The sequence below is a fragment of the Bos taurus genome, chromosome X, assembly GCF_002263795.3.
Source record: "Bos taurus isolate L1 Dominette 01449 registration number 42190680 breed Hereford chromosome X, ARS-UCD2.0, whole genome shotgun sequence".
Classification (NCBI taxonomy): domain Eukaryota; kingdom Metazoa; phylum Chordata; class Mammalia; order Artiodactyla; family Bovidae; genus Bos; species Bos taurus.
In genome coordinates this window covers 37160127-37183521 of record NC_037357.1, presented here as the reverse complement: position 1 = coordinate 37183521, position 23395 = coordinate 37160127, and the positions used below count along the sequence as shown (strand labels likewise).

The window sequence follows — 23395 nt, the reverse complement described above, 5'->3', positions numbered from 1 at the left end:
AAAGGGGGCGGGGCCAACCGCGTCTGAGGCATCCTCATCCGGGCATTCCCCAGATGCCGCAGCCGCCATCTTTGTTTTGTGCTGAAAGTCGCTATTGACGCCCGCGGACGGCCGGGCGAGGGGAAGTGGCAAGATGGCGGCTCCCAGGACGGAGGCGTGGAGGCGCGCTTCGGCAGCAACAGAGCTGGGCACGCCTGTGCCTGACGCGAGCGCAGCCTGACCTCAGGCCGAGCGTGCAGCGGCCCCGGTCCCTTGCCGCGAAGCAGCGCGGAGTTCCTTTAACGGGCCTCGGCCGAGAGGAGAAGCCTGCGAGGGCGGGGTGGGGGGGGGGGTGAGAAACAGTGACGTCGCCCGACTCCGCCCCCTCGCCCGACCACCGCTGCCGCCATGTTTAGTTGTTACTTCTTCACACAAGATGGCGGCTCCCAGGGAGGAGGCATGAGCGCCCTGCCGTTACCGCTCCTCCTGCCGTACAGTTGCCACTTCGGGGCCTAACTCTGCCTTTTTGAAGCGGCTCCTGTGGAAAGGAGTCATAAAGAGGAAAGCGAGGATCGGACGCTGCCTTGCGTTTGGTTTGCAGTGGAAGAACTGACCCGGGAGGAAGAGAATAGGGGGGAAGGGGGAGCTAGTCTCAAGATGGCGGCTCCCAGGGCGGCAGGCGCAGCCTGAGCAGTAGAGGCGGACTAAGGGTAGACGCTCGAGACCTCACGAGCCATACGGGCAAGTCTCTGAGCAGCCCTCAAGAACTCAAGCTCGTTTCACTGGCCTCTGGCGCGCCTCTATTCCTTACGAGTGTCGAGGCTGTTAAGGGAGCGGCCTCTACACTAAGCGCTGGGCGGGGAAGCGGGACGGTCTCAAGATGGCGGCTCCCACAATTGTGGTCTGAGCGCCGGCGGGGCTGAGACAACCGCTGCGCTTGTGGCTTCTTTCCACCCGCCCCGGAAGCCGGCCAGTGCAGGGGACTCGGGGGGTGTGGGAACCGGGCCGGGGCTCCGCCATTTCCGGCAGGGGAGGGCTACGACTGAGGAAGGGAGGAGAGAGAGGCGGCTCAAGATGGCGGCTCCCAGGGCCTCCCGCTCGAGCTTGTAAGTGGGAGCTCCCAGGCAAGTAGTCAGGGCGGCGGGACTCGACGGCCTCCAGCTTCTCGGGTCCAGGCGCTTGACAGTTTCAAGAGGCTCTTGACAAGACGCGGTAAGCGAGAAGAAGGGGAAGAGGAGAAGGGAAGGAGAAAATAGTTAAGATGGCGGCCTCCATGGAGCCGTCCACCGCTGTGTGAGGAACAGTTTCTCAGTGAGAGCCACCTTGGACGAAAAGGGGTGTGTGTGAGTGGAATTGGGGGGCTCCCTTCCCACTTGGCGACTCTTCTCCACCGCGCCCTTTCCCGGAACTATGGCTTCGGCCGTGTCACCCGCCAACTCGCCAGCGGTGCTCTTGCAGCCCCGCTGGAAGCGAGTGGTGGGCTGGTCGGGTCCAGTGCCCCGGCCCCGCCACGGCCACCGCGCCGTGGCCATCAAGGAGCTCATCGTGGTGTTTGGCGGCGGCAACGAGGGGATAGTGGACGAGCTGCACGTGTACAACACGGGTGAGTGCAAAGCCCGCTGGGTCCTCGGATCTTTCCCTCCCTTCATCTCCTCCTTCCTCCTTTCCTCCTCCCGTTCTCTCCCTCCTTCCTCTCCTCCCTTCCCCGGCTGCCCTCTTCCCCCCTCCTCCCATTCCCTCCTCCAGCCGCACGGGACTCCCCTCCGAGACCCTTTGCTCTGCATGGCTTGTCTGTTCTGCCCTGCTCTTGTCCCCATCCTGACACCCCTGCTTCTCCTGCCTTCGAAGGGGGTGCCTTTCAGTATTGGAGAGGAACCCTCTAGGCCGGCTGGTGAGGGAGCGGGGGCGGCGCCCGCGGTGGTGACTTCAGATAAGACACCGTTACCCCCGCCAACTAGGCGGGCAGATGCGTCCCTTTGGCGCAGAGTCCCACCCCACCCCACCCCCATGCCTGCTAGGCTCTTCCTCATCTCTGGTGCGCTTTGGGGAGCAGTGACAACTTTTAGATGACAGACGAGGTGGCCGTCTCGAGAAAAGGGGCAGAGTTGACCGGCGTCAATCCTGACCCAGGGACGGGGTGGGCAGGCGGGCGGTGTGCCACGCTGGGGAACTGTCGTCCTGGGGCCCCACAAATCCGACGACGCTGCCGTTCCCCACTTGCAGTGTCGACTTCTGCAGTGTTTCCCTTTCCGTGGCCCGTGGTCTGGATCTGGGGCCTTTGGCTGGAAGAGAGGGATTAGTTGCGGTCATCCCACAGTGGACCGAGGAGGTTACCCTGCCCATTCCCAGGCTGCCCCTAAACCCGAGGCTGGGTTCATTGGGAGGAGTGAGGTGCAGTCGCCTTGGGCCTGTTGTCTGGTACCCCTGTTAAGTCTCTAGAGCTTCGCGGCATCCTCCTGCGGCTCCCTCCCCCATGGTGGCCAGTTGGTACACCTGGTGCCTTCGTGGGCCCCAGCTGCCTGTTGAATGGAGGCTGGCCTGGGGAGAGGGACTGAGCGTTCTCACTGGGGGCAATGGGCCTGGGCACGTTCTGTTCCGGAGCCTGAGAGGCGGAGGTGGGGCTGCTGCAAACCCCCTCCCGGCTCATAGTGTGCTTTTAGGAAGCTCTCCTCCGCAGTTCCAGGTCGCTTTGGGATCAGCCACGGCCAGGGGCTGGCTTCTAACCCTTTCCCCCCACGCCAGCTCATCTGCCAAATGCCTTTGGCTCCCGAGCTGTCCTGTCCCAGGGTTCTGGCGGGCCGGGGTCCTCGGGTCTGGGCACCCCGTGTTCCCCACCCCACCCCACCCCCGCTGCTGCCGCCCCCAGCTCCAAGGTTGCTCTGAGCTAGGCTGTTGGTCCGTGCGCTGAGGATTGGAGCCGAGCTTTCTCTCAGTTCAGTGCTCCTGGCCCGCGCCTCCCCTGAGGCACAGAGTTCAACATGCTCGCGTCTTAAAAGTGGTTGACCCTACGAAGTTGACTTTCCGAGGCTGGTGGGTTGCCGGTGACCCTTCACATTCTGGGTCGGAGCACCTGTTGCCTCTGGGGAGGCTGGGCTGGCTGCTGGAGCTCGGTGCCAGATTGGACAGCTGCGGCAGCAGCGATTAGCCCAGTAAGGGAAGGCTGAGGGGCAGGGCTGTTTTTACAGAAGCCAGGGCGCTCAGCAGAGCCTCCTCAACCCCTCGGACCACCTTCCTTCTTGTAAGGCCTGGAGCAGGTTTCTTGGCAGGGAATGCCAATTTTAGAAAGTAGGCCAGGGGCCTAATTACCATCAGCTCCAAAGGCCACTTCTTCCTGGGGCCTCTGTGTCGACATGCGTGTATTAAACTGAGTTGACCATTTCGGCATTCACTTGTTCCCCTTCTGGAAGGGTACATTGTGTAGTAGTGGGAGCCAGCCTTCCAAAGGGCCTCAGCCCTGGATTCCTCCAGGGTACCAGTTTGGAAAGTGCCCCAAGAACTCCCTCGGCGACTTCTCGCCGCTAGTGGACGCGGGTCCCCGGTCCTCACCGCGTGTTAGTGTTTCCTGTTTGACGGAGCCTCGAGCTTCTGCTGTTCTCAGAGAGCTGGGCTTGGTGTGGCCTCTCTCCCACCAGCCGGGGCACAGATGCCCAGCATCCTTCTTAGGGCATCTTTAGTGCTGCCTTGACAGCTGGCCGCCTGCTTACCTTGTGTCTTAAATGAGGTCAGAGCATATTCTCTAGTTTCTTCTTCTGTAAGAGGAATGCTCAGAAACTCATTGTTCAGAGAGAGTTCCCCGTTGCTAAGACAAAAGACCCTAGGGGGCACGTGCCTGCTTTGCCATCTCAGGCAGCTCAGAGATCGGGGGTGACGGGGCTGGGAGTGGCAGGTGTGCACTGAACTGGAAGGGGGTGCATGAGGAAGTGTGTGTCCTTCCTCCCCAGTGGCTGTGGAACACTTCCCTAGCTTTTGAGAGACCCATCCTCGACCTCAGGGAAGTTTCTGGCAACACCAAAGTGGATCACCCAGGGGCCCTGGCCCTGACACGGTGGGGTGCGCCCTGGTGTGCGGAGGCTGTGGCTGCTGGGCGAAGCAGCGGTTGAGGCAGGTCTGCCTCAGTGGTTCTCCAGCGTCCCCAGCTGATGACGCTGGAAGGAGCCTTGGAAAACGGCTAGTGAAACTTCCTTGTTTTCACACACGCGGACCCTGGGGTCTCAGGCGGGACGTGCTGGGTCCAGGATCACCCTGTTGGCTCTCTCGGCCTTCGGTTTGGTTATCAGGTGCAGGCCCCCGCTTTGGGGACACCTCCCGGGCATGCTCTCCCTGGAGCTAATTGGTTACTAAGTTGAGCTTATCTCCAACCTGTTCACCCTCTGTTCTGGGCCTTTCGCGTTCTCACAGGCACTTCCTGCCCGGCCCCGCCGGTTTCACTTGTTGGGAAGTCCTGTTCAGCCTTCAAGGCCCTGGGTCCCGCGTCACCTCTTCTGAGAATCATCTCCCCCACTCCGTGCCTCCTAGCACCTGCCACCGCCTCCACCATGCAGGAAGCGGGGCGGTAGGGTGGGGGGCGCTGAGCCACCTCTTCCGGGGTACAGACATCTCTTCCTAGCCCCCCTCCCAGCCGAGAGTGGCAACAAGCCAGAACTGAGCGGGGAGGAGGGACCCGCAGGGGTCGTGCACCACCCACCCCCCTAGATAAGTGAATGAGGGGTGATAGGATTAGGGGACAGCTGCCATCTCAGGGCAGAACCAGGCTTTGGCCCGGAACCTGTGCTGCCTGACAGCATTCTCCTGCCTGGAGTGTTCTAGATCGAGGTCAGCCCCTCCTGGGTGCTGCACAATGAGCTCTTGGGATGTCACCAGTCCCTCTCGCCCAGTCCCTAAATCAGGTGGCAGGTGACCCAACACCTGTGGGCCCGTCCCTTTCCCATGTAGCATCCCCCCCGGCCCTCAGGGAGGCACCTGGCGGTCCCTTTCACTCAGGGACAGGGTTCTCGTCTCCTGTGTCTGTCTGACCCTGTGACCTCTGGTCAGTTACTTCCCCTTTCGGCCTCTGTTCCTGTGTCCAGTTTTTTAAAGTTTGGTGGTTCAGATGGTCAAGCATCCGCCTGCTATGCGGGAGACCCGGGTTCGATCCCTGGGTTGGAAAGATTCCCCCGGAGAAGGAAACGGCAACCTGCTCCAGTACCCTTGCCTGGAAAATCCCATGGACAGAGGAGCCTGGTAGGCTACAGTCCATGGGGTCACAAAGAGTCAGATGCCACAGAGCGACTTCACTTTCTTTTCTTTCCCATGGAAGGAGGTTCAGAGGTCTGTGTCAGCATTTATCCTGGGAACTTGGATGTAGCTCCTTCGGGCACTGCGTGAGCCATCTCCCTCCAGTTTGTGTAGGGCTGAGGGCTCAAGCCTGGAAAGCTGCTGCTCTTCTCGGTTTGTTTTTGCGCCTTGAGAAATGATAAGGCAGACCTCCGGACTCTGGGGCCAGGGTGCATGCTGCAGGCAGGGGAGACGGAGGGGAGTGCTGGGCGTCCCCGAGGCCCAGTGACTCCCCTGAACTGAGGGTGGGACCCACAGCCCATTCCAAGGATGTGTCCACCTGGGAAGTGGCCAGCCAGGGTACCTTTGTGCCGGGAGGTGGAATGTGCTTTGGGGTGCGGGGGAAGGCCTCTCCCCCCCTTGAGGGTGGCCCTTGAGGGTGACGCCATGGGAGTCCGGTTACCCAGCATGGAGAGGGTGGTAGGGACCGGCCCCTGTCACGCCCTGGGAGGGGCTCCATTGGCGCTCAGGTCCCTGCCCTGTCCACCGTCTCCTTAGTCCCGATTTGCTCGCCCGTGTTTGACCAAAACTGATGGAGGGGCGTGGAGTCAGGTTTGCAGCTGGCTGCTGGTTTGAAGTGTCTGGTGAGAGAGTGCAATGTGTGTTTCAGAGGATAGCCCTTCAAATAACACAGGACAGGAGGAGTCCCTCCAAAGAGGGCAGTGTTTTCCCTGTGACTTTGCCAGGAAGCCCCAGCAAGGCAGGCAAGGGACTGGTTGCCTGGGAGGAGCAGGGATGCCAGGTGGAGCAGGGGCAGTTGGGGAGCTCCCCCCTGGCTTGAGGCGGCAGACTTGAGGCAGCTTCCAGGGCTGGGAGGCTGCCCACCACCGCCTCTGCCTGTGTTCTGGAGGAGGGAGCTGTGGACCGTCGCCGGGGAAACCACAGCAGAGCTCGAGCGTGCCCCCACGGCTTTCCTCGGCCTGTACTCGGATTGCTGCCCCTGGGCTGCAGCATTTGCTCTTTCAGCCATTGAGATGTGCAGCCAGCTGTGGGCCTCCAGGAGGGTAGCTTGGGTATTAGATGTTTCTTTCCAAGTCCCCATAGAGTGGCGGGAGGTGGCCCCATCCCCAGAAGCTGACGGATTCTCTTGTCAGTGACTTCCTGCTTATTAAGATGACCGTGATGAGAAGCAGGGTGACTTTGGGGTGGTCTCTGAGGCCAAAGGGTTTGGAAGATGGCTTAGAGGGTCGGCAGTTGGATGCTCAAAGGAAGAAGTCCCACATCCTTGGGTAAAGAGGCGCTGTCTTAGCCTGTCCTTTCTTGGACTGTATTTTGAAGGCTGGTGGGTTTAGGGAGGCAGAGGGGTAGTGGTTTTGGTTCTGGTGGCTCCCAGGGTGTTCTGACTTCTGCTAACTTTTGTCCTCCAGCGACCAACCAGTGGTTCATCCCAGCTGTGAGAGGGGACATCCCTCCTGGGTGTGCAGCCTATGGCTTCGTGTGCGATGGGACACGCCTGCTCGTGTTTGGAGGGATGGTGGAATACGGGAAGTACAGCAACGACCTCTACGAGCTCCAGGTAGTGTCCTGCTTGTCAGAGCCAGGGCAAGCCCTGCGCCACCCAGACCTTCTTACTCCAGTCAGGTGCCCCTTCCCACCCCCAGCAGCCCCTCCGTATGTGGCAAACAACCCAGCTCACCCTTGAGTTAATCACTAAGCCTTGATTTTGCAGGCAAGCCGGTGGGAATGGAAGAGACTGAAAGCAAAGACGCCCAAAAATGGGCCACCTCCGTGTCCTCGGCTTGGGCACAGCTTCTCCCTTGTGGGCAACAAGTGTTACCTGTTTGGGGGTCTGGCCAATGATAGCGAGGACCCCAAGAATAACATTCCGAGGTGAGGCTTTGTCCTGTTCGTGTGGAATCCCATGAAGGCCGGGGTGCTCGCCCACACAGCAGTCAATTTTGCCGTACCAGGTCCCTTTCGTTTGTGAAACAGGAGGGTGGCCCTAGACGCCCTCTAAAGAGCTTTCCAGTGCTGAGGTGTCTTAACTCCCAGGAGGCCTCGTGGGAGGAGGGTTGGTTCTTCCAACCTTGCCTTGTGCTGGTTCCTGCTCCTCAGACCCAGTTTTGAGCTGGTCCTTCTCGGTGCCTGCAGGCTTCATGATGGGTATCTTCCAAGGGCCTTTCTAGAATCTGCAGGTAGTCCTGAGCTGGTGCTCCCTTTTCACCTCGGAGGTCCTCATGTCATGTCCAGCTTCGTGCAGGGCAGCTGAGCACACCCCATCCTGCTGTTCCCCTTCCATTCGCACCCCTCCTTAGGGGTGAGGACAGAGGTAGAAGGATTTGGAGTTCGTGTAGCCTTAGCCCCGATTTGTCTCCCCAGGAGTCTGCCATTCCCCTGTCAAAGCGGGTGGCCTGCCCTAACCTGACCTTTTTTTCCCCAGGTACCTGAATGACTTATACATCCTGGAACTGCGGCCGGGCTCTGGAGTGGTAGCCTGGGACATTCCCATCACTTACGGCGTCCTGCCCCCACCCCGAGAGTCTCACACTGCAGTGGTCTACACTGAGAAAGACAACAAGAAGTCCAAACTGGTGATCTATGGAGGGATGAGTGGCTGCAGGCTGGGGGACCTCTGGACCTTGGATATCGGTACGACGTGGGTGTGGCTGCTCCTGTGGTCTAGGAGTGCAGCTGGTCTGCTGGGCAGCAGGCATGGGGTGTTGTGGTGGGGCTCTTGCAGAGGGGGCATATCCCGCCTAGCACCCTACTTGTGACTGGGTCAGGATAGGACCTATCTGGGGCTGTCCTCTTTGCCCTGAGCTTGCAGTGTTTAAGAAAGAGCAAGGCTCTGTTGGCCGAGTCTATCTGTTAGCTTGCAGTAGAGTGAGGGAAGAAGGAATGGCCTTTCTAGAATGACGTTGTGTGGGTAAGGTAGCACAAGTCCCTGTCAACTCATCAGTAGTCATGGTGTGCCAGGAGCAGGGCCCCCTGGTCTATCCCAGTCAAGAGGGGTTGCCCAGACGCGGTGAGAACCCTGGGGGCTATTTGGGAAGGTCGACAGGCAAGGAATCAGGAGTTTAGGCTGAAAGGAGTTCAGGCTTTTCACCTGGAGAAGGTGGCCGACTGTATAACTACAGAGGGTTAGGGGTCCTGTAGCGTTGCATCAACGTTCCAGAGAGCGGATTGGGCATAGAATTCCTAGTAGCCCTGGGTCTGTAGATGACGGAGCTGACCGTGGGTGAGTGCCTCTTGAGGAGTGGGAGGTGCTATGGCGCATGTGGAGGGTATGGCGATGGCTCCTACCCCCACCCCCAGCCCCAGCCCCGGTTCATAGCAGGTGCTCGGGAAAGACCGCTTGGGAAGTGCCAGAGCCTGGTGATCAGGGGGGCTCTCAAGGCCTGTTGGGAGGCCAGGTGTGCAGTTCTTGTGCTGTGTTGATACCTGCTTTTCAGAGCCTTCCCCACATCTGGGACACACCCTCTGGGTCAGAGGGCATGTGTCCCACCTGGTGTGAATAACCTTCTCTTCCCACTGCTCCACACAGAGACTTTGACATGGAATAAGCCCAGCCTCAGCGGGGTGGCACCTCTTCCTCGAAGTCTCCACTCGGCCACGACCATAGGAAACAAGTGAGTAGCCAGCCGTGGCTTTTTTCTCTTTGTAGCCCCCATCTCCGACCCCCATGGGCTCACAGTTTCGTTCCAGCAATCCCTGAGGCCTGAGGAGACCTCTCTTTGGCTGGGCTGGCGTTCAGCAAGCAGCCTTGTCTTCCCCTTATGACCCTGGGGGACCAAAAAAAAAAGAGGGTAGAGGGACACAGATTGTTCTAGATCCTCTGCAGCCGCAGCTGAGTGTCTTTGTCAATGCCAAGGTCCCAAAGTGAATGTAAGGCTGATGGGGACAGAGTGGAGCTTTGGGTGAGCTACACCGAAGCTACATGCGCTGGAGGTGACACAGTTCTTGTGAGGGCTGAGCCACCAAGGCAGAGAGGGCCACATTCAGAGCTTTGTGCGTCCCGGGGAGAACTAGAGGACCCAGTGTGTTCAGGACGTTCTGGATGGAAGAGGTGACCTCAAGCTTGGCACCTCGTCCACAATCGTCTCCTACTCTTCCCTCCCTCGTCCCAGAATGTACGTGTTTGGTGGCTGGGTGCCTCTCGTCATGGATGACGTCAAAGTGGCCACACACGAGAAGGAGTGGAAGTGTACCAACACTCTGGCTTGTCTCAACCTGGGTATGGCCTCCTCGGGCTCAGCGCGGCCTGCAGAGGGCTGCGGGAGGCCGGCCCACCTTGGCCTGCGGGCTGTGTTGGGGGCGCAGGGGGCCGAGCTGCTTCTAGGCCGTGCCTCTAGAACTCCGCGAGGCGTAGCCAGTGGTCCAAGCGCCCTGAGGGACGCTCCTTGACGTGTTTTGAATAGGCTCTTCCTCACCGGCGTAACCACGCAGTGCCTCCCTCTGGTCTCCTGTTGGTGGTTTCTCACCCACCCTGCAGGGACCGTGCTATAGATGCAAGCGTTGCCTATAGGTTCCTTAAAAACAGAGCACACAGGATGGCGGCCTGCTCTACGCAGCGCAGTGCCTGGCCCTTGTGTTTTCTCTGTCCCGGAGACCATCCCATCCCCGCAGGGCGAGTGGCTCATTCTTTTGAATTGCGCTCGTGGTGTCAAAACTTGCACCGACGCTGCTCCGTGAGTATCCTTGCACCATTCTCGCCACGTGCAGGTGTATCCGAAGGGGGACAACCTAGAGGTAGCCTTGCCGGCAGGGGGATGTTACCAGACATGCAGATGTCCCTAGCAGTGCTCACCGGGCCGGCAAAGCATACACTCTTCACCAAGCCCAGTAGGTGCTTGACTTCCCACAGGCCAGCCCCAGGTCCCCTCCCCTGCCTCACCCTCAACCCTGGCTGCAGCAAAAGGAACATCAAGCTGCCAGGCACCTTCTGGGTTAAGTTTGCCTTTCTCTTATCTTGAGTGAGGGTACGTATTTTTCTTTTCTGAGATCTTCTGTCACGTTTTCCATAACTTGCGTTCCTCTTTGCCCATCTCTTTCTAGAGGCTTTTGTGTTGCTCCATGTGCAAGAAGGGGAACCTTTGACTGTGTTTTTCATGTAGTTTTCCCAGTTTATAGTTCGTGGTTTCTAATTTTGTACAGTCTTTTTGCCATACAGAATTGTATTTTTTTTGTTTTTGTCTTCATCTTACTTTAGTAATCTTGGATGACTTCCTGGTTTTAATTCCCCATCCCTGACAGCAAAAGGCCAAAGAGCCCCTGAGGGTTGTCGGTTCCTCTGTCCCCTGCTGACCTTCACATCCTGTCCTCCCCAGATACCATGGCTTGGGAGACCATCCTGATGGATACGCTGGAAGACAATATTCCCCGGGCCCGTGCTGGCCACTGTGCGGTAGCCATCAATACCCGCCTTTACATTTGGAGTGGGCGTGACGGCTACCGAAAGGCCTGGAATAACCAGGTCTGCTGCAAGGACCTCTGGTACCTGGAAACGGGTAAGGCTAACTGGAGGAGAGCTGCCACACCCACCCCCTAAGTGTCTGCCTTTCCCTCCTCACCAGTGATGCTCTCTTACAGAGAAGCCGCCACCTCCAGCCCGGGTACAGCTGGTGCGAGCCAACACTAACTCCCTGGAGGTGAGCTGGGGGGCCGTGGCAACAGCCGACAGTTACCTTCTGCAGCTCCAGAAATATGACATTCCTGCCACGGCTGCCACTGCCACCTCCCCCACACCCAATCCAGTCCCGTCTGTGCCTGCCAATCCTCCCAAGAGCCCTGCCCCAGCAGCAGCCGCACCTGCCGTGCAGCCGCTGACCCAAGTAGGCATCACGCTCCTGCCCCAGGCTGCTGCCGCGCCCCCGACCACCACCACCATCCAGGTCTTGCCGACGGTGCCTGGCAGCTCAATCTCCGTGCCCGCCGCAGCCAGGACTCAAGGTGAGCCGGGCGCTCGAGGGCAGGAACTGGCTCACCCGGAGGTGGCATGCCTGAGCGGGGGCTGCTAGACCGCACGCCTGGAGGCCGTTAGTGCAGACCGGAGGTTGAGTGCTGCTGTGGGGGCCTGGTCCTGACCCGCGGAGACTGTCCCCAAGCAGTGCTGGAAGGGTGGGAGCTGAAGCCCAAGCAGGTCCCGGAAGTCGCTCACTTCAGCCCCTTCTCTGAGCAGGTGTCCCGGCTGTGCTGAAAGTGACTGGTCCTCAGGCTACCACGGGAACCCCGTTGGTCACCATGCGACCTGCCAGCCAGGCTGGGAAAGCCCCCGTGACTGTGACCTCCCTTCCCGCAGGCGTGCGGATGGTTGTGCCTACACAGAGCGCCCAGGGGACAGTAAGGAGCCAGGGCAGGGCGCGGTGGGATGTTCCTGGTAGTGGCGCATTGGCGGGGTTTGACTCCCACCCTGTGCTACCACCTTTCATTCAAGGCCTGGAAAGTGCTGATGAGGCAATCTCTCATCACTAACTTCAGGATTAGTAAGCTGACACCTCAGAATGGTCTCCTCGCCATCTGATCTCAAGGGCATTTTAAATATGTATTTTCTGAGGGGAGAAGCTAGCCAGCTGGGGTTTGATGTGGGCCTGGTTGATGGTGGGAGTCCAGGTCTGGGGTCAGTAGAGCAGCGCCTGGCTTTCCTCAAAGCCAAGAGGTGCTGCTCCAGGAAGCAGGGATTGGGGCTGCCTCGGGTCTGGTGCTCCCTGTGGGCTCAAGCTCCTTGTGTCCCTTGCAGGTCATTGGCAGCAGCCCGCAGATGAGTGGCATGGCTGCATTGGCAGCCGCGGCTGCTGCCACCCAGAAGATCCCTCCTTCCTCGGCACCCACGGTCCTGAGTGTCCCGGCTGGCACCACTATCGTCAAAACCGTGGCCGTGACGCCGGGCACCACCACGCTCCCAGCCACTGTGAAGGTGGCCTCCTCGCCAGTCATGGTGAGCGTCCCTCGGGGCTGGTTCAGAGCCCACAGCCTTGGGGCCGGGGGCTTCTGGGCACCGTCATTAGACAGTGGTCACTGCTTCTGGCCTTTGGACCAACCATAGAGGATGGAGGTCCATGGTTGGTGCTTGGTGGGGGTTGGGGAATAAGCTGGCAGCCATGGGGGTGTGGCAGTCTTAGACCTGTGGCCCAGTGACCTCCCTTGTTTCGCTAAAGGAGAGGTGAACAAAACTGAGCTTGGTAGACATACACAAATGCACAGGGGCCAGCTCTTCCCCCCACCCACCCACCCACCAGTCTTCTTTGCGATCTTCAGGTGAGCAACCCAGCCACTCGCATGCTGAAGACTGCAGCTGCCCAGGTGGGGACTTCCGTCTCTTCTGCCGCCAACACATCTACCCGTCCCATCATCACCGTACACAAGTCCGGAACCGTGACAGTGGCCCAGCAAGCCCAGGTGGTGACCACAGTGGTGGGTGGGGTTACCAAGACCATCACCCTGGTGAAGAGCCCCATCTCGGTCCCAGGAGGCAGTGCTCTGGTGAGTGACCAGCACCAGGAACGCCCAGCCCAGGCCATGCCCTCGACCGGTCTCTGGATCACTTATTTTGGTGCGCTGTCGTTTCGTTTTTAGATTTCCAATCTGGGCAAAGTAATGTCAGTGGTCCAGACCAAACCGGTTCAGACTTCGGCAGTCACAGGCCAGGCATCTACAGGCCCGGTGACTCAGATCATCCAGGTGAGCTCGTGGACCCTAGACTAGGACCCTGCCTAGACGAGATTCCATGAGCTTGAGTGGCTCAGAAGGTCCTGTTGCTTGGTTCTGTTACTTGCAGTCTTCAGAATAGTTCAAGCTGTTTGGGCTGGCAATAAATCCTGGCCAGACCAGACTCACCATTAAACTTGCAGTTCTTCTAAAAAATGACAGATACATATGTGTATCACTGACTGACTCTGTTAGACACCTGCAGCTAACACAGTATCGTAGAGCAACCAGACTTCATTTAAAATTCGATGATGACAACAAAGCCACACTTTGTATCCTGGCAGTGACGCCCATTCATCTCAGCCTTCCCCCATTCATTTTCCCCTTACAGACCAAAGGACCCTTGCCAGCCGGGACCATCCTGAAGCTGGTGACGTCTGCAGATGGCAAGCCCACTACCATCATCACAACCACACAGGCCAGCGGGGCAGGGACTAAGCCTACCATCCTGGGCATCAGCAGTGTGTCCCCCAGCACCACCAAGCCCGGCACCACCACTATCATTAAGACCATCCCCATGTCGGCCATCATCACACAGGCGGGCGCCACGGGTAGGGGCCTTCCCCGGTGTGCTGGGGAGAAAGCAGGTGAGGGGGTAGCCAGTGTGCAACATCTTTCCGTTGAGGTTTTTCACTCTGCACTACCCTCTCTTTGCCTCTTGTTTAAGATTTTCCTCTCTGCTGCTCTACCCTCTCTTTGCTTCTTATGTAAGATTTTCCCGTCTGCTCTGCCCTTGGCTTCTTGTTTACGATTTGTCAGGAGGTAGCAAGGATACGGCTGCAGTTCGTACTTCTTTGTTTTAATTGAGGGGCAACAGGCGTAACTATTTGAAAAGAGGGCCCAAGAGAAGCGGGCCCGGGTGGGAGGCCAGCACTGTGGCCTGGCCCTTCCTGAAGCCAGGATGCCCCCCTCTCCTCTAGGCGTGACTAGCAGTGCCGGCATCAAGTCACCCATCACCATTATCACCACCAAGGTGATGACTTCCGGAACTGGAGCCCCCGCCAAAATCATCACGGCTGTTCCCAAAATCGCTACGGGTCACGGGCAGCAAGGAGTGACCCAGGTGAGGTGTGCCTGGCCCTGTCTTCCCTGAGGGTCCAGCCTGGGACCGCAGCAGGCCACCTGGAGCCTGGGAGGGGCAGCACAGGGTCTGTTCTGGCCAGCCCCCAAGTGACAGGGGTCCTTTTCTCCGGTTTTCCAGGTGGTGCTGAAGGGCGCACCTGGCCAGCCAGGCACCATCCTCCGCACCGTGCCTATGGGGGGCGTCCGCCTGGTCACCCCTGTTACCGTCTCTGCTGTCAAGCCTGCTGTCACCACACTGGTTGTCAAGGGCACCACAGGTATGGAGGCCTCGGGGTGCGGGGCCGCAAGGGCAGTGTCGGGGTGTACCCTGGCCCCACTCACCTGGGGAGAACAGCCGCACCAGCTGCTGACCGCCTGCCCCTGCCCTTCCCCGCCTCAGGCGTCACGACCCTGGGCACGGTGACAGGCACCGTCTCCACCAGCCTGGCCGGAGCCGGGGGCCATAGCACCAGCGCCTCACTGGCCACACCCATCACCACGTTGGGCACCATCGCCACCCTCTCAAGCCAGGTGATCAACCCCACTGCCATCACTGTGTCTGCGGCGCAGACGACGCTGACAGCGGCCGCTGGGCTTACCACACCCACCATAACCATGCAGGTAGGGCAGTCGGAGCTGCAGTGTGCCGCCGGGCCCTTGGTTTCCCTCCCACATGTGGAACCCGTAGGATGGTTATCCTGGAGGTGCATAATCGCGATTTTTAGTCACTGCCTGCTAGTCTGTCGGGTTGAGATGATGTATCTCAGCCGTGTTTAGCATTTGAGCACTAGGTTTTTGCATCTTGAGCTGAATTCCTGGTGAAGTGGTGAAGCTGGCCTTAGCACAGCACGGGGTCAGCCAGGTTTCCCCCCACCCCCGCCCGACCGAAGGCTTGCCCCAGCCTAGGCCCTGCTCTTCCACCTCTTCCTGGTTCCTTTTTTCTGGTCCCTGAGCCAGTCAGTGTCTTGGAGTGAGGGTGAGCAGGTCCTAGACTTGCCAGGGTTTTTGCTTTAGCTGCCAAGTCGCTGATCCCAGGGGGAACTGCAGGTAGGTGGCAGGGGGCAGACACGGGAGGATGGGCAGCAGCACTAACTCCCTGTGTGCCCTCTCCCCAGCCTGTCTCCCAGCCTACCCAGGTGACTCTGATAACGGCCCCCAGCGGGGTGGAGGCCCAGCCTGTGCACGACCTCCCAGTGTCCATTCTGGCCTCCCCTACTACAGAACAGCCCACGGCCACGGTCACCATCGCTGATTCGGGCCAGGGTGATGTGCAGCCCGGCACCGTGACCCTGGTGTGCTCCAACCCGCCGTGCGAAACCCACGAGACGGGCACCACCAATACAGCCACCACCACCGTCGTCGCTAATCTGGGGGGGCACCCCCAGCCCACCCAAGTGCAGTTTGTCTGCGACAGACAGGAGGCCACTGCTGCTCTCGTGACCTCCACGGTGGGCCAGCCGAATGGCAGTGTAGTTCGTGTCTGCTCCAACCCGCCGTGTGAAACCCACGAGACCGGCACCACCAGTACAGCTACCACCGCCATGTCTGGCATCGGAGGCGGGCCGCGGCGAGACATCCGGCTCGCCTGCGCGGCCACCACCATTCCCACCGTGGTCCGGGTCAGCGTGACTGCCGGGGCGTCAGAGGGAGCTCAGGTTTCCATCAAGCCCGCATGCCAAACCCGTCAGACCAGTGCAACCAGCACCACCATGACTGTGATGGCCACCGGGGCCCCGTGCTCGGCTGGCCCACTCCTCAGACCAAGCGTGGCCCTCGAGGCCGCTGGCCGCGGTGCCACTCTCTTGCAGCTGGGGCCACTGAGTGCCCAAGTCAGGCCCGGTGGCGAGGAAAGGTCCCTTGCCGGCCTGGGCCCGCTGGTGTCTGTGGGGCGCCAGCTGGAAGTGCATCACACGCACACGACCAACACGCCCACTGTGGCCCGCTCCGCCATGGGTGCCGGGGAGCCCCACGAGCTGCTGGGGGCCCCCACACTTGTGTACGAGAGCTCAGCCAGCGCCTCTGTGACTGCCGCAGCCCTGGAGGCACTGCTGTGCCCCTCGGCCGCCGTGACCCAGGTCTGCTCCAACCCCCCGTGTGAGACCCACGAGACGGGCACCACCCACACACCCACCACGGCCACATCCGGAGGGGCTGCAGGCCAGCCAGAGGGCGGGCAGCAGCCTCCTGCCAGCCGGCCCTGTGAGACGCACCAGACCGCTTCCACTGGCACGACCATGTCCGTCAGCTTGGGCGCCCTGCTCCCGGATGCCGCCCCCTCCCACAGGACCCTGGAGTCCAGCCTGGAGGTGGCAGTGCCACCCGCAGTCGCCCCTCAGGCCGGTGCTTCGTTGCTCACTCCTTTCCCGACGCAAAGGGTGTGCTCCAACCCACCCTGTGAGACGCATGAGACAGGCACTACGCACACGGCCACCACTGTCACCTCCAACATGAGTTCCAACCAAGGTAGGTGGACGCAACCAGCTGGGTCCCCATGGGCTCCCAGGCCCAGGGCTCACCGAGAGGCCCACACTTCAGTTCTGTGGAACCCAGTTGCTCGTTACAGGCAGGTCTTCCAGGCAACCGTGTTTCCTGGTGGCAGAGCTGGGTGGTAGCCCTGCTAGAGGAGGGCCTGTCACCCCACTCTCTGCTTGTCCCACCAGACCCCCCACCGCCTGCCGGCGACCAGGGAGAGGTGGAGAGCACCCAGGGCGACAGTGTGAATATCGCCAGTTCCAGTCCCATCACGACAACAGTGTCCTCCACGCTGACGCGGGCCGTGACCACCGTGACACAGTCCACGCCAGTCCCAGGCCCTTCGGTGCCGGTAAGAGCCCAGGAGGGTCCCTGTGACCTGGTGTGCCTGGGCCCATGTTGTTCCTGAACTGGACAACAGGTGGTGCTGTTGCTCCAGGCACGTGCCGCTCCTGGCTCCTTTTCCAGACCATAAAAGGGCAGTTTATCGCCTGACAGGGCAGGGCACAGGAGGCCCCAGTCCTTGGTGGGTGTCCTATAGGTGATTTTATTGTTGTAGCTGGTTCTTGTGGCTCATCACTTGGCTATGGCGTGGCACAGCAGGAGTTGGGCCCCTTTTGTGAGACCAAGGGGTCTCTCTGGGGATGGGTTAAAATGGGCCGGCAGGTCAGGGGTCTCACTTTCTTTTGCCATGCGCCCTGCTGCTCAGTGACCTACTGTTCCTGTCTGTCAAGCAGGGTTGTGGCAACCCATTGAGAATGCAGATCCCGGCCCACAGGGAGAGATGAAGGCCTGCCTGGTTTCGGTCTTCCTCTCCTCCCCTCTGACAGGGGCTTCTCTCCCTTTCTAGAAGATCTCATCTGTGACTGAGACTGCCCCAGGGGCTCTGACCACCGAAGTCCCCATCCCGGCCACGATTACAGTGACCATAGCCAACACAGAAACTTCTGACATGCCCTTCTCTGCTGTTGACATCCTGCAGCCCCCAGAGGAGCTCCAGGCCTCTCCAGGGCCACGCCAGCAGCTTCCACCACGGCAGCTCCTGCAGCCTGCCTCCGCGCCCTTGGTGGGGGACTCCGCCGAGGTCCTGTCAGCCTCCCAGAGCCCTGAGCTCCAGGCCGCCGTGGATCTGAGCAGTACAGGGGACCCGTCTTCAGGCCAGGAGCCTGCCAGCTCGGCTGTGGTGGCCACCGTGGTGGTCCAGCCACCGCCGCCCACCCAGTCCGAAGTAGACCAGTTGTCCCTCCCCCAAGAGCTGATGGCCGAAGCCCAGGCGGGCACCACCACCCTCATGGTGACAGGGCTCACCCCAGAGGAGCTGGCAGTGACTGCTGCTGCTGAAGCGGCCGCGCAGGCTGCAGCCACAGAGGAGGCCCAGGCCCTGGCCATACAGGCCGTGCTCCAGGCCGCACAGCAGGCTGTCATGGGTAGGTGCTGCACGTAGGCCATCTGGCTCAGCAGGCTGTCCTCGCTTGAGGCCGGGGGGTAGCCCTGAGGGAGGGACAGCCTGCTCAGGGGTAACGAACCGCGCTTCGGGTGCCTCCCTCCAGGTGACTTGAGCAAAGGGAGCTTGTTTGCCACCAGGATGGCACAGTACGGCCTAATCGGGATGGGGGCTGACTTTGGTATGCAGGCAGGAGGCGGGTCTTGCCAGGGGGAGGGCAGAGGAGAGGTCTGGGGGACAGGCTCTGAGAGCTTGTGTCTACGGATCCTGCCCGTCGCTCTGAGGGCAGTGGTGGTGGGAAGCCGGGGCTGGCGTCCCTCCTGAGTCGTTGTCTTCTGCCCCTGGAGCAGGCACCGGGGAGCCCATGGATACTTCAGAGGCGGCCGCAGCGGTGACACAGGCAGAGTTGAGCCACCTGTCGGCCGAGGGCCAGGAAGGCCAGGCGACCACTATCCCCATCGTGCTGACACAGCAGGAGCTGGCTGCCCTGGTCCAGCAGCAGCAGCTCCAGGAAGCACAGGCCCAGCAGCAGCAGCACCACCTGCCCACGGAAGCACTGGCCCCGGCTGACAGCCTCAATGACCCGACCATCGAGAGCAACTGCCTCAATGAGCTGGCCGGGGCTGTGCCCAGCACCGTGAGCCTGCTGCCCCCCACGGCCACTGAGAGTACGTGGGGCCCTGCCTGGCCATGGGAGGGTTGGCCTGCAGCCTTGCTCCCCTGGGGAAGTCAGTTGACTGGGGAAGAAAGTCTTGTGAGTGGGGTCCCAGGTCCCTCGGGGTAGAAACAGGCCCGGTCGTGTAGCCCGGGGGAGGGGCTCCTGTGCAGAAGCCCGGTCTCTGGGGCCTTTGCTGCTGACACCTTGTTTTCCTTCCCAGGCCTGGCCCCGTCCAACACATTTGTGGCCCCCCAGCCGGTCGTTGTGGCCAGCCCCGCGAAGCTGCAGGCCGCAGCCACCCTGACGGAAGTGGCCAATGGCATTGAGTCCCTGGGTGTGGTGAGTCTGGAGTGATGAGGTGAAGCGGGCTAATGGATCCGGACTCGGAGGGTGTCCTGATCTCTTCTCCCTCTCTGCCTGCCAGAAGCCAGACCTGCCACCGCCACCTAGCAAAGCCCCTGTAAAGAAGGAGAACCAGTGGTTTGACGTGGGGGTCATTAAGGGTACCAATGTGATGGTGACACACTATTTCCTGCCACCCGAAGATGCTGTCCCGACTGATGTATGTATCCCTGGGAGCCAACACCCTCAGGTGGGCAGGGATTTGTGAATCTAAGGGATGCTCTCTCTGTCTCAGGGCTGACCCCTCCTCACCCCTCCCCCTTGCAGCCTTTGAAGCAGTGGCAAAGCTCAGCCCTGGCCGCCCTTGCCCTGGCCCCCTTGGTCATGATGGGGCTGCCATGGCCGCCCTTTGCCCACCCCACCGTCCCCGTGGTGGAAAAGTGCTCCACTGACTCCTGCAGCCCTGTCGGTGGGATTCATGTCACTCTCATCTCTCCTGTTCGCCTGATCTGTCCCTGTAGGATGACTCGGGCACCGTGCCCGACTACAACCAGCTAAAGAAGCAGGAGCTGCAGCCAGGCACTGCCTATAAGTTCCGCGTCGCCGGGATCAATGCCTGCGGCCGGGGGCCCTTCAGTGAGATCTCAGCCTTTAAAACGTGTCTGCCTGGCTTCCCAGGGGCCCCGTGTGCCATTAAAATCAGCAAAGTGAGTCTTGTGAAATCAGCCTCTGTCCTCAGCTAAGCCCGTGCTTGTGGGGCTTTCTTCTTTGCTGGGCTGGGCGGGGGTGATTTGGGAAGGGCCCCTGAGATGTAGGCAGAGTCCGGTGGGTCTGGGCTGAAGCTTCTGGTCCTGTCTCTGACACTGCGTGAGCCGTGACTAACATGCTCATTTACCTAATCCTCTAATGCCTAAACTCCCTGACGAGGTCTGGGCCTGTGGTTCTCTCCATTTTTTTGATGGGGAGACTGAAGCACCAAGAGGCTAAATAACAAGACATTTGTTAGGTGACAGAACAGGTCTAGGAAAGTGTTTGGTGTCCTGGTTCATTTTGCCATTATGTCAGGCTGCCTTCCAGGTGGGGGCAGACGAAGCCATCTCTTTGGAGCTCCTTGAGCTCTGTTGTGAAATAGGTTTGTTGTGTTAGGAGAGGGGTGAAGAAGGAACTGTCAGTTCTGAAAGCTTCGACTCAAGTCTAGGTTCTCTGTCCTCTGATGGGCGTGGGAGGAATAAGTCACAGAGGCCGAAGACAGCCCCCTCGGTCTCTGCTTTCTCTGTTCCAGAGTCCAGACGGTGCTCACCTCACCTGGGAGCCACCCTCTGTGACCTCCGGCAAGATCATCGAGTACTCAGTGTACCTGGCCATCCAGAGCGCGCAGGCCGGTGGTGAGACCAAGAGCTCGACCCCGGCGCAGCTGGCCTTCATGCGGGTGTACTGCGGGCCCAGCCCCTCCTGCCTCGTGCAGTCCTCCAGCCTCTCCAACGCCCACATCGACTACACCACCAAGCCCGCCATCATCTTCCGCATTGCTGCCCGCAATGAGAAGGGCTACGGCCCAGCCACCCAAGTCAGGTGGTTGCAAGGTGGGTGTGTGTGGGGCTCACTCTGGAGAGGGATAGCTCTTGCCAGCTGCTGGCCTGGTGAGCTTGACCCTCTGGAGTGGGTGGATCCCTCACCTTGCCTGGTGCTGTGGAGAAAGCTCCTTGGGGGGCTGTTGGAGGGGAGTGGGCACGGGAAGGGCCAACAGGACCTGGAGGTGGGGGGTGGGTGCCCAGGCTTCGGGCTGCTCTGTCAGTCGGGGGGACAACAGCAGAGGCCTCTAAGCTGTGTCCAGAATGGCCCTGGGGGGTTGCATGCAGGTGGCCAGGACCCTGGGGCACATGCCCATGGGAGGGGCTGGCACACTCGGTGCCTGGCTGCACTGTGCTGGGCGACGTCGGGGCTGCCCGCCCACTCCCCCTTTTCTGCTTTCAGAAACCAGTAAAGACAGCTCTGGCGCCAAGCCGGCCAGCAAGCGGCCCATGTCGTCTCCAGAAATGTAAGCAGGGGGTGCCTTTCCAAGAGCCTTCTGGGGCCGGGAGTAGGCGGACCCTGAGAGTAAGGAGCAGTGGGGACAGCCGGGCCCTGCTTCTCCTGAAATGCGGGGGGCCGCCCAGCCTAGGGGGCAGCCGGAGCCCTGGCCGAGTCCCACTCGCTTCGCCACGCAGACCCACGCTGATCCTGTCTTTTTTTGCCTTTGCCTCTCATCTTCCAAGGAAATCCGCGCCAAAGAAATCGAAGGCAGACGGTCAGTGAGAGGCAGCTGCCCGGCGCCTGGCTTCTTCTCCAGCCTCCCCTCTGCTTCAGGACCGCCGCCCGCCCGCCCCGCCCCGCCCCGCCCCGCCCACCCCACCCGCCTGGCGCGCACTCCACCCTCACGAGCCAGCAGCTGCCCTCCTCTCCCCTTCCTCTCTCTGTTTTTACAAGAATCTTGAGAAAGCACATTTTACAATGGCTGTGAGGAGGGGGGCGGTGGGGGAGCGGAAGGCAGATGCTAAAGAGCGAGTGAGGGAGCGGGCGCCCCCCCTTCCTCCAGGGAGCCCTCAAGCGAGAGACCTAAATGCACGGGAGCAGATGGAAAGCCCACCTCCTCCAAAGTCTGCACACCTCTCGCTGTTGCCCTTGGCTCCAGGGATCAGCCAAGGCCCGAGGAGTTGAGGGGGGTAGCTTGTAGAAGCACCTCCGGCCCCCTTCCCTGCCTCTAGTCTCAGAGGCTTGGGGGGCACCCCCCCCCACTCCGAACCGGGTATCTGTCTGGTTCTATTTTCTTTTGTGACCTTAGCATTTCTTGCCACGTGACGCCCGCCTGCCCTTTTGGTTTATCCAACCCTGCCCTGCCTGGCAGTCCCATGGGAAGCTGACACGTTTTCTCAGAGGCCTTCGTTCTCCCATCCCGTTCTCCCTCCCCTCCTCTTACCATTCAGAGAAGAAAAAGTGAGGGGCGGAGAAGGAGCCCCGTGGTGGCCTGAGCAGTGTTCTATGAAAACCTCCCAACGCCCACCTGGGGCCTCGAGGAGCCCTCCCACCAAGCCCGGCTTCGACCTCTCTGGGGTCGGGGTTAGGGGCCACATCACCAACTGCTGCATTTGTTGTATTTTTTTTAAGTTGAAATGGATGAAGTTAACAGTTTTATTGTAATTTTAGTCTTAGCGTGTGGGGTTTTGTCCCTTTTTTTGTTGTTATTAGTTGTGTACAGAATGTGGATCTTTTTCTGTTTGTTTGTTTTGTTTTGTTTTGTTTTGTTTTTAACTTTTCTCCTTGGCGAAGCCTTGGCAGGGATCTTTCTGGACGAAAAAGTGAGGGGCAGCCAGGGCAAGACTATGGCATTTTCCCTGTGGGCCTGGTGTCTGCTGCCCAGTGCGATTTCCTTCTTTCTGGCCCCTGCCCTGTGCCCCGCTGCCTGTCCCCAGGCCTCTGGGATGATGGAGGGTGAGTGGTCAAATCTTGCCCCCCTCATGGGCCATGGCTCCAACACTTAGAGGCTTGAGCTTGAGAGTCCTCTAGAGCCCGGAGTCAGACTTCCTGAGGACGATGGTGCAAAGGCGTGGGCACGACCCGATACCCAGTCCTGGGTCCGTGGCCCTCTCCATGACCCCCAGGCTCCCTCCCTGGCATAAGCGCTTAGAGCATCCAACACACACAGCCGCTGCTTTCTGCGGCCACCCTCTCTGGGCAGGGATGGCACACATTGGACAGGAACCCAGCCTCTGAGGCTGCCTGGGATGACAAGTCATGCGGTACCATCGACGCTACGAAGTTGGGCTCGGCTCTGCTGGGAGCGGCTAGTCCAGTGCCAGCTCTGCCTCATGTCCAAGGTTTTTAGCAAGGAGTGAGACTTGCGAGCAAGTCACACTGAAGGATTTGAACCGAACAGCCGGTCTTCAAAGCCCCTTCCTCTGCCCTAGAGATGCAACTGGGGCTGGGAAGACCCCAGCCTCTGCAGACCCCTGCCCCTAGCCCCCACCCTCTGGGGCCTCTGTTGTATTATAGTATATTTCGCTGTGGAAAACGTCACGTTTAGTCACCTTGGAGCCCACCGCCTGATCCCATTGTCTTCCCCCCAGCCCAATTCCTGAGCGCCCTCTGATCTCTGTTTCTGGAAACAGTACGCCCATTCATTATTGTAGAGTAACCCTTGTGACTCAATATTACCATAGTGCGATGTCGTTTTGTGCTATTTTGAACAATTAAAAGACTTTTTGAAATAATGACCTGCTGTCGCTGTGTCCGAGACTCCCACGGGAGGAGGCGGAAAGCTGGGCCCTGCAGGGCTCACAAACCACCGTCTTCCGTCTGGGAGATTTTTGCTCCCAGAATTGTGCTTCCCATCACCTCCCACAGCTCAAAAGTGCTGCGAGCTGTGGCCTTGGCAGCGAGCTGTGGCCTTGGCAGCGAGCTGGTCTAGGACTGGGTTCCCCCTGGAAGATCCCACAATGGCAGCC

At 60.0% G+C, this 23395-nt stretch overlaps 1 protein-coding gene and 1 non-coding gene across 11 annotated transcripts; both read left to right on the top strand.

Moving 5' to 3' along the window:
* The first annotated feature begins 408 nt into the window (after positions 1–408).
* On the top strand, positions 409–23161 carry HCFC1 (host cell factor C1). Of its 10 annotated transcripts, none has more exons than XM_024988696.2 (26): positions 409–1582; positions 6660–6808; positions 6962–7122; positions 7673–7881; positions 8777–8861; positions 9360–9466; positions 10560–10739; positions 10822–11181; positions 11411–11571; positions 11969–12166; positions 12487–12711; positions 12805–12909; positions 13268–13487; positions 13857–13999; positions 14138–14276; positions 14399–14619; positions 15114–16461; positions 16659–16822; positions 17453–17897; positions 18265–18582; positions 18793–18911; positions 18997–19134; positions 19436–19621; positions 20197–20497; positions 20889–20952; positions 21170–23161. In XM_024988696.2, the coding sequence occupies exons 1-26, from the start codon at positions 1390–1392 to the stop codon at positions 21207–21209; spliced, it is 5979 nt and encodes a 1992-aa protein (XP_024844464.1). In that variant the 5' UTR covers positions 409–1389; the 3' UTR covers positions 21210–23161. The 10 variants fall into 10 exon arrangements, with proteins under 10 accessions (XP_024844464.1, XP_024844461.1, XP_024844460.1 ...); XM_024988693.2 differs by having other exon boundaries at positions 17321–17897; XM_024988692.2 differs by having other exon boundaries at positions 17321–17897; positions 18262–18582.
* On the top strand, positions 7373–7434 carry MIR2485 (microRNA mir-2485). The gene has a single exon (NR_031276.1). It is a non-coding gene; the product is annotated as a microRNA mir-2485 (primary transcript).
* Positions 23162–23395: the final 234 nt, after the last annotated feature.